Here is a 10,710-nt window from a genome sequence, read left to right on the forward strand (position 1 = left end):
AGTTTCAAGTCCACTGCGTGACACCTGTAGGAGTATTTTCGGATCTTTTCGGTTTGAACGGCAGTTTTTAACATAATTTCTAGGTAACTAAAACATTCTAAACTTCGTATACTGGTAGAATGTGTTTATAAAACATCTTTTTCTCTTGGCTTTATTGAGAAAATTCTATAGTTTGTAAGATATTTGTTGTTATTTTCTGCAATTTCAACCAATCAATGACGTCCATTGAGGTAAATAACATTCTGTGCCGTATGAATATGTCCCTCGTTTAAGAAACAGATTGGGTTTATTTACATTTGTGAAGAAAAAAAGATACCTTCCCCCCCTCCCTAACCCTAAAACAGATTGAAATGCAATAAATCGATACTAGGGTTATAATTATGGGTGACAATTTCATATGATGCTGCTAGAAAAAACTGTCGTTCAAACCGAAAAGATCTGTGTTTTCAACTATAGAGCCAAGAGCAGATCAAATAAACGAGTTTGTTAGTTCGTGCATTTCTCGTTTGGCCTGTGTGTTGGTACGCTAATTATAAACAAACACTTTTTGTTTTTTTAACGGTGTCATTTGCTTGCAGTCTACCGGGTAATCATACCCGGGTTTCTTGACACGCTGGGCGATCTTTGTAAACAAAAGACGCGTTCATACGGTTTCTGTTGGTTCCTGGTTCCAGTTCTCCACTGAAACATGTCCAGACTGAATCTTGTCTGATAGGCAACAAACAATATTCCCTCCCATGGAAACAAGTAGAGATTGGCTACAGGAAGGGCATCTGGCCGTAGAAAACTCTGCCCCAATATACTATCATCTGACCCCTGCAAATATGAAAAAGTTGACATTAAAACAATGATGATGATGATAGTGAATCACCTCCAGCCATAATTATCCTACATAAATTACAGAAATTGACTATTAATTTTTGCAAGTTATCTGGGCAGTTCATGAGTATTCCTACTATTAACTATTCCTGTATATATTTTGCTATAAGTCCCGGTTTCTCATAAGTCTATTAAGAATTCCATCGCCTTATTTCTTTATGACACCACTGTACAGTATTGAGTTCATCCTTACACTTTTCTTACATATTCAACAAACCCGCTTCCCCAGTGGCAGTAGAGGGGGGGTTGTTACAAATTAAAATATTTTTGATCATTAGACTTTTTACCTTGGTACTATTCTTTTTGGATGGGTTGATGCATACAAGCATACATGTATGTAGACACACAGATGGTGATGATGCTGACAACTATGATGACAATGATGAAAACGATAATGACATTAACCATGATGACAGGATTCCCAATGACCCCTTTCATTATAAATCTAAAGAATTCACCTTGAAAAGCTCTGGTTGTTCGGCAAAAACATCCTTCACATATTTGTAGTCAATGTAGGCCCAAAGTTGGTCAGGAGAGCAGTGTGAGATAGACTCAGGTAGGAACTGGGTTGGTGTTGCTACCTCACCATAGACCCAATCAAGTAGGTCATCAAGGGACACACTGTGGTGGATACTATCCTTTTCCCATTGGATTTCTGAACTTTCTGCAAAAGAAGACAGAAAAACTGAAGCTGGTTATGATAATGGTGTTAGTGGCAACATGATGGTAGTAATAGTGATGGTGGTGGTTGTCATCATCATTGTGGTAACAGTGGTGGAGACTGTTGTAATGGCTGTAATAGGGGTGATACTACTGAAGTGTCTAAGTGTTTATATATAATTATATCAGTGGTTCTCAACTGGGGTCCATAAAAGATTTTGTTGTTAAAATTTACGTGCAATAAAATTTGCATTGGTATGGTCATGTACTACGGATGGATGAGGAGAGATGTGTGAAGAAGTGCCACTCCCAAACAGTTGAAGGAATCCAGGGGAGAGGTAGACCCAGGAAGACATGGGATGAGGTGGTCAAGCATGACCTTCGAACGTTGGGCCTCACAGAGGCAATGACAAAAGACTGAGACCTCTGGAGATATGCTGTGACTGCGAAAACCTGACAAATAACGTGAGTTTATGGTTGTTTCCTGAACCAGCTTCACATAGCAGCCTCAGCCCATCCAAAGTACCTTGGTTCACAGAACGGCCTGCTGTGCTTACCTTGGATCGTAGGGCGACCTGTTGTGCTTGAGGAGACCTATTGAGTCAAGTACATCAACATCAAAATAAAAATCAAATGGAAATTGTAGTTGTGATACCCGTGCCGGTGGCACATAAAAAGCACCATCCGAACGTGGCTGATGCCAGCGCCACCTTGACTGGCTTCCATGGCGGTGGCATGAAAAAAGCACCAACCGATTGTGGCTGTTGCCAGCCTCCCCTGGTACCTGTGCCAGTGGCAAGTAAAAAGCAACCACTACACTCACGGAGTGGTTGGCGTTAGGAAGGGCATCAAGCTGTAGAAACACTGCCAGATCAGACTGGAGCCTCCTGGCTTCCCAGACCCCCATCAAACTGTCCAACCCATGCTAGCATGGAAAACAGACGTTAAACAATGATGATGATGATGAATAAATCAGTTATACTTCTGCAATACAAAAGATATTTTAACAATATTTTTAATACAATTCCTAATATTTAGTATTAAAAATATAATAGGATTTTTTTTTAACACTGAATGGCAGTGGTGGTGGGTCAGAGAGTAAAATAGGAATCAAGGGATCCACATGCAAAAAACAGTTGAGAACCATGAAGTTAGATAAATGTACAAATGTAAAACCACACAAATCTAATGACCTTTGCATAGTAACTACACATTTAATAGAACTTATAACAAAGCAAAGATTCTCTCTCTCTCTCCTACTATCATTAAAATAGACACAACTCCTCTGTATTTATTGTGTACCAGCTCTGCTAAAACCCATTCTATCTCATTCTCCAAACAGCATTAAACATGTCACCCAACCCGTCTCCCATCAGTCACTTACATTATAAATCAATAGGCAGGGCCAATCATAGTCTAGCGAGTGGAGTCAATAAAACAGAAACTGAAAGAAGCCCATCATATATGTGTATACACACAGACACACACAAACATATGTATGTGTGTGGGTGTATGCATATATATATGTATATATATTTATATTAAATTAGAGATAAAACCACTATTAGGCAAATCAAACAGTGAAAAACATAAACCAGAACATAGAAATAAAATTAATTAATATAATATACAAAATATATAAAATATAAAATTCAAAATTTAAATTAATTAGATTTAAAGTTACAATTTGAATAATTTTTTAAATATTAATTTATACTTATAAATTTATATATATATATATATATATATTTTATTATATTTATTTTTATTATTATTTTTTATTTTACACACACACACATATATATATATTATCTCCATGGGAGATAATATTGTTTCTTGCCTATCAGACAAGATTTAGCGTGGACATGTTTAAGTGGAAAACTGGAACCAGGAACCAACTGAAACCATCTTTTGTTTACAAAGATCGCCCAGCATGTCAAGAAAGCCAAAAAAATCTTCACAAACTGTTACTCAGAGTTCCATGTTACTGTTCGTCAGACAGAAGAACGGGAAGTATTTTCCAGCTTTAATAAAAGCATATTACTCAACTTCCAGTATTTGATATATGTGCTTACTTGTATATAAACACACACACACACACACACACACACACACATATATATATATATATATATATATATATATACATATTCAATATCTATAAATCTGAAATGCGAAAAGTTTGTTTGTCTGGTTTTGGCATTGGAACGGGTTAAAGAGCATTAGATCCTGTCGGATTGACTCCAAAATATACAGGGACATGTAAAATGAGGTGAGGATGTGAGTGGGCTGGGTTAGAAATCCCTATTTTAAAAGGTGTGGTTACTAGGGCAAAAAACGCACACTTTGACAAGTCTTCTCTCATTCTCTTATCAGCCTGTCTTCCTCCGTCTCTCTCTCTTTCCTCCCTTCCTTTCACTTTCTCTCTATAACGTCCTTTGACAGAGTCTACTATCTTTCCCCTGCTGCTTTCACTCTTTCTCCCACATCCTCTCTCTCTATGTGTGTCTGCATTCATAGAGAGAAATATTATCGCCACCACCACCACAATCATGAGAACAAATATTATGAATCAGATATTTATTGGGTTAATTTATATGTGTGTGTGTGTTCTATATATAAATATGTATATATAATGTATGTATACAAAGAGTATATATCTGTATTTATATATATATGTATGTATATATATATATATATAATTTGTATACATTTGTATATATAATGCGTACACACACACATACATCATCATCATCATCATCATCGTTTAACATCCGTTCTCCATGCTAGCATGGGTTGGACGGTTCGACCGGGGATCTGGGAAGCCAGAAGGCTGCACTAGGCTCCGGTCTTATCTGGCAATGTTTCTACAGCTGGATGCCCTTCCTAACGCCAAGAGCAAATTTTTATGGAAGACTGAAAATGAAAGAGTCCATTTGTATGATGGTGATGCTAGTTTAATATTATCCCAGGGTGTTAAAGCAAGGAGACACACATATATATATACATGTATATGTATGGGTAGAATAAGCCAAAGCTAATGTTCAAGGCTATATCAAAGAAGTTAGCTATCTTGTTTTTTTTACTGTGCTGGTGCCATGTACTAGCACTCAGCCCACTCTGTAAGGTGGTTGGTGTTAGGAAGGGCATCCATCTGTAAAACCCCTGCCAAAACAGACTGAAGCATGGTGCAGTCTTCTACCTAATCAGCTCCTGTCAAACTGTCCAACCCATGCCAGCAAGGAAAACAGATGTTAAATGATGGTTTTATATATATATATACTCTTTACTCTCTCTTTTACTCTTTTACTTGTTTCAGTCATTTGACTGCGGCCATGCTGGAACACCACCTTTAATCGAGCAACTCGACCCCGGGACTTATTCTTTTGTAAGCCCAGTACTTATTCTATCGGTCTCTTTTGCCGAACCGCTAAATAACAGGGACATAAACACACCAGCATCGGTTGTCAAGCAATGCTAGGGGGACAAACACACACACGCATATATATATATACACATATATACGACGGGCTTCTTTCAGTTTCCGTCCACCAAATCCACTCACAAGGCTATGGTCAGCCCGAGGCTATAGTAGAAGACACTTGCCCAAGGTGCCATGTAGTGGGACTGAACCCGGAACCATGTGGTTGGTAAACAAGCTACTTACCACACAGCCAAAAAAAAGGACAAGAAAAAAAACAATGCAACGACGTGGTACATACAAAGTATTAATAATACATTCAGAGAAGGAAAGAAAGGGTGTTTTACATTTCAAGCAAAGCTCTTCTTCAGAAATGGGAGACAGAGGAATGTCCAAGAGAAAAGGAAGACAAAGGAAAATTATCACCAACAGTCCACAAGTGGTTACATTATATATATATGTAAAACTCAGAGTTTTATCTTGGCTACCGAATAATTGTCACATATTACATTTACAGATAAATTCCTCTATTTACATAATATCAAGGTCTCTTTCTTTCTTTTGTTATCTTACCAATTTTATCAATATACTAGCTTAAGGTGACCTGCTCTACGTGCGGGTAAGACTGTGGTTGTTACTTTCTGTCGCTTCCTTTCTGTTTTTTATCACCACATTCTCTCTCCTTTCTCTCTCACTTTCCCACTCTCTTACTCTTCCTTTCTCTCGGACTCTCCCTCGCTTTCTCTTACTCTATCTTTCTCCCATTTATAAACAACAAAAGATCTTGAGTAAGTTGAAAAAGAAAATATTTTGAAAGATCAATCATAAATATCAGGCAGTGACAACGGAAAAGTCTGCTTCAAGGCAGACAGCAAAACACTAACATTTAAAAGGGACAGACGAACTTGCGAGCTGAATAAAAATTAAAAAATATTGGAAACCAAAGTTTGAAGGGATAGAATCTGAGGATAGTAGAGTCACCATGGCTGGCATTTCTTAACAACGGACAGCAATGTAGTGGGCTGAGTGCTATTACATGGCACCAGCACAGTAAAAAAACAAGATAGCTAACTTCTTTGATATAGCCTTGAACATTAGCTTTGGCTTATTCTACCCATACATATACATGTATATATATGTGTGTCTCCTTGCTTTAACACCCTGGGATAATATTAAACTAGCATCACCATCATACAAATGGACTCTTTCATTTCCAGTCTTCCATAAAAATTTGCTCAGCCATGTGGAAATATAACCTTGCTAAAAATAGATAAGGGTTGGAGACAGGAAGGGCATCCAACTGTAGAAAATATGCATCAACAAATTCCATTTGAGCCATGCTCACATGGAAAAATGGATGTTAAAACAATAACCTTGATGATGATGATATTATACCTTTCTTAGTTTTGTCTAAATGTTGTCCAGGTGAGTGATTGCAAGTGTGTTTAATTATATTTTCCATTTAATCAGTTATGTTCACTGAATGTTATTGAGATGTCATACCTAAGATATTTGATGTTACCTAGAATTTTTTATTTTTTAAATGATGATGATGATGATGTGATGTGAGATATAATTGGTTATTGTTGTTTAGTCTAAGGTTAGCACAGTTGAGAGCTAAGTTTATGATGAAAGGCATTCCAGTCATAATGATCCTATTTTTTGTACAATGGGAGTTATATTATCCAATGTAGCCTTCTTTACAAAAGATGGTAGAGTATGAGTTAAAGGAATTTTGGTTGCTATTTCTAGCAAGTTAAGTATCTGGCAAGAGTCTCTCACTTGGTGTTTTTATCCCTTTTGTTACCATACATATGTTGAAACAGACTGCTTTTGTAGCAACTAAATTTGAAAATATAGCCTTAATTATTAAGCTGGTATTTGGAACATAAATTGAACTCAAATTCTGGCACAAGGCCAGCAGTTTCAGGGGAGGGGGTCAATTACATCAACACCAGTGTTCAATTGGTACTTATTTTATCAACTCCAAAAGGATGAAAGGCAAAGTCAACCCCAGCAGCATATGAACTCAGAATGTAAAGTTTGAAGAAATACCACTAAGCATTTTTTCTGGAGCAATAATAATTCTGCCAGACACCACCTTTATTTGGAATATAGAGTAACAAGAAACTCTGATAGAAGATTTTAATTTGTATCTCTTTAAAACAGGAAGAATCAGGGAAAGTCTCATGTAGGTTGGTATCAAAGGAGTTAAAGTGTCTAGTTTTGTCAATGACAAGCAAGTTATTAGTAAACATTGAAGTGTGTGAGGAAGCTGACCTGATATCCTTTGTAGTACTTACCTTGAAAACAAGGAAGACAACCCAATCTACACATGACTGTCTTCCCATTCAATAATCTAGCCAGATGACGTGGTTTCCATGATGAGGCCGGCCAATGTGAAATCATGTTACAGAACACTAATGGTATATTTAATGTAGAAGATTCCACAAGATGTGATGTTGTCAGAATATCCTTTCTATTCTCCGCAATCCTATTTGGACAGACATTTCCATCCATAGCTCATTCAATACTCTAGAGAAAAATAAGAACATCATTGGTTTTTAAATCAATCTTTTTGAAACCAGATGGGTGCAGCATAGTCACTTGACTTGATTTTAGAATATAATAGTGTTTGAATAAAAATATAAAAAGAAGTGAGGCCTCTGGATATTACTGCCTTGAGTCTCAGGAGTCATATGGCAGATTATTCAGTTCCCTTGGCATATAAGTGACCAGGATCACAAGATTTCCATTGAATGGGATTCAGGGTTACTCATTTACGAGTGAATGAACTGGAACAATGCAAGATAAAGTGTTTTGCTCAAGAACTCAACACACCACCTGGTCAAGAAATTGAAACCACAATCATGCAATTGTAAGTACAACATCCTAAACACTAGGCCGTGTAACTTCACAATTAATTATAGGTAGAGATTTACTTTGTTTATTTTTAATTTTATATACAGATAAAAGACACAGTTGACCCCTTATCTCAGTGGGATTTGATATATCATTATAGTTAAAAGTGGAAACAGATTTTCTGTTAGTAAAATACAGTCCAGCAGCTAAGTCTATTCCATACCTGTTGACTTTACAGAAATTCTGTTCTCTTTATCTACTTTTAGTTCTCATCAGCATGGCCACAGCTCTGTGCTGAAACTAGAGAAAAAAAACATAGACTATCATTCTTGCAGTGGCCTTAAATGAATTAATGTTTTATATCAAAATGAAAAAATCAATGAGACCCATTCACTTGCTAAAATATCAATGTTATCTCAAGTGCAATATTTTAAGTATAAAAGTTCTTATTTTCCTGAATGAATGTAGCACCAGAGACTGACAGTGTCTTTTCATACACTGTCGCAATATATATTTCTTTATTGCCCACAAGGGGCTAAACATAGAGGGGACAAACAAGAATAGACAAAGGGTTTAAGTTGATTACATCGACCGCAGTGCGAAACTGGTACTTTATTTATCGACCCCAAAAGGATGAAAGGCAAAGTCGACCTCGGCGGAATTTGAACTCAGAGCGTAACGGCAGACGAAATACAGCCACGCATTTCGCCCGGCGTGCTAACGTTTCTGCCAGCTCGCCGCCTTACACTGTCGCAATATAGTTTAAATGAAGTCTTCAATTTTATTTTATGTCACCATAAGCTCTATGCATTTGATAATATGGATCACTTAAAGTGGATGGAACTTGTGGAAGAACGAGATCCAGGAAGACATGGGATGAGGTACTGAAGGACTATTTCAAGGCACTGAACCTTACAAAACAGACGACAAAGGACAAAGATATCCAGCGCCTTGCTATACTCAATAAGACTTGTACACCATTGCAGAACTGATATCCTAAACCACCTTGGTTAATGCTCCAAGGTGAAGGGGGCTTTGTCTTGCGAATTACTTGGTAACCCTGTCGGTGCTGGTTGTACATAAAAAAGACTTGTACCAATGCCATGTAAAAGGCACCTGTACCGTTGTCAGGTAAACAGCACCTGTGTCAATGCCATTTATAAAGCATCTGCGCTGGTGCCATGTAAAAAGCACCCAGTACACTCTGTAAAGTGGTTTAGCAGTTAAACTGACTGCTTACCAACCACATGGTTCCGGGTTCAGTCCCACTGCGTGGCATCTTGGGCAAGTGTCTTCTGCTATAGCCTCGGGCCAACCAAAGCCTTGTGAGTGGATTTGGTAGACGGAAACTCAAAGAAGCCCGTCGTATATATGTATGTATATATATATGTGTATATATATATGTATGTATATATATATGCTTGACAACCGATGCTGGTGTGTTTACGTCCCCGTCACTTAGCGGTTCGGCAAAAGAGACCGATAGAATAAGTACTGGGCTTACAAAGAATAAGTCCTGGGGTCGATTTGCTCGACTAAAGGCGGTGCTCCAGCATGGCCGCAGTCAAATGACTGAAACAAGTAAAAGGGTAAGGGTATACCCGGCCCTAAATATTCTACCGGTTTTATGTTCAAACTAGCTAGAACTGGTCTCTCACACCTCCCTTACAATGTCACTCTAAAAATAGATAATCACATCAATGGAATCTCGAAGCTACGAGATACAGTAATCCCTCGCCATATCGCGGTTCACCTACGCGGTTTATTATTTAAAGTCACATCGATTCTTCTGTGGTGTTGTTTTGCATTTAGAATAAAATAAATAAATACAAATTATAAATAATAATAAAAATATTCAGTACTGTTTCTACTTCGTGGATTTTCGCCCATCGCAGGGGGTTTGGGAACGGAACACCCGCGATAGTCGAGGGATTACAGTAAAGCAGGATTAATTAAAAATGATGTGAATAAATAAACTTTAGATTTTAGAACGTAGGCGGGAATATTTAGCTGCAACAGTTTCAGCAACTTCACTTAAGACGATATTTTTACGAACAGAATGAATGTCTCAGCTTCTCATATTTCCTTAATATATAAATACAAGGTAATCAACCTCTGCGTGGTTGTTTGACCACTAGAAGTTGCTACCACATCTTTCAAATAACACCCTACTGTTTTGGTAAAAAGATGAGGACACACTAAATAATGTTGTCTTATATACCCCTAAAACGACGGGTTGGTCACGGATGGAATATCTCTGACCGAGCATCTCTTTAACTATAGTTAATCTGGGCTAAATAATGTTGTCTTATATACCCTTAAAACGACGGGTTGGTCACGGATGGAATATCTCTGACCAAGCATCTCTTTAACTATAGTTAATCTGGGCTAAATAATGTTGTCTTATATACCCTTAAAACGACGGGTTGGTCACGGATGGAATATCTCTGACCGAGCATCTCTTTAACTATAGTTAATCTGGGCTAAATAATGTTGTCTTATATACCCTTAAAACGACGGGTTGGTCACGGATGGAATATCTCTGACCAAGCATCTCTTTAACTATAGTTAATCTGGGCTAAATAATGTTGTCTTATATACCCTTAAAACGACGGGTTGGTCACGGATGGAATATCTCTGACCAAGCATCTCTTTAACTATAGTTAATCTGGGCTAAAACCACAGCAAAAATTTTATATATGAAATTGTTGAAGAACAGCTATATTTCGCATAAACAATTAAAACCACCAAACAAAGGAATCCAGTACAACAAATAGCATCGGTATACATACAAGAAGTGTGGATATATAAGGTTTTGTGAAATGAATGTGGAGTTCTGTTCTTCCCTCTTATGTTTTTAAAGATGTAAACAAATAAGTAAGAGTTCA

At 37.4% G+C, this 10,710-nt stretch overlaps 1 protein-coding gene across 3 annotated transcripts in view; it reads right to left on the reverse strand.

Annotated features, from left to right (window-relative positions):
- LOC115209380 (HSPB1-associated protein 1) overlaps positions 1 to 10,710 on the reverse strand; it is a 37,815-nt gene that overhangs the window by 15,327 nt on the left and 11,778 nt on the right. The window contains exons 1-4 of one of the 3 annotated variants that reach the window (XM_029777761.2): positions 10,615 to 10,706; positions 8,046 to 8,122; positions 7,264 to 7,495; positions 1,338 to 1,543 (exon numbers count right to left, since the gene is read on the reverse strand). In XM_029777761.2, the coding sequence (XP_029633621.1) occupies positions 1,338 to 1,543; positions 7,264 to 7,480 (423 nt within the window). In that variant the 5' untranslated portion in view covers positions 7,481 to 7,495; positions 8,046 to 8,122; positions 10,615 to 10,706. Of the gene's footprint in view, positions 1 to 1,337; positions 1,544 to 7,263; positions 7,496 to 8,045; positions 8,123 to 10,614; positions 10,707 to 10,710 lie in introns of those variants that run through there. The other 2 variants (XM_036500929.1, XM_036500930.1) reach the window with 2 other exon arrangements.

Source organism: Octopus sinensis, linkage group LG3 (assembly GCF_006345805.1).
Source record: "Octopus sinensis linkage group LG3, ASM634580v1, whole genome shotgun sequence".
Classification (NCBI taxonomy): domain Eukaryota; kingdom Metazoa; phylum Mollusca; class Cephalopoda; order Octopoda; family Octopodidae; genus Octopus; species Octopus sinensis.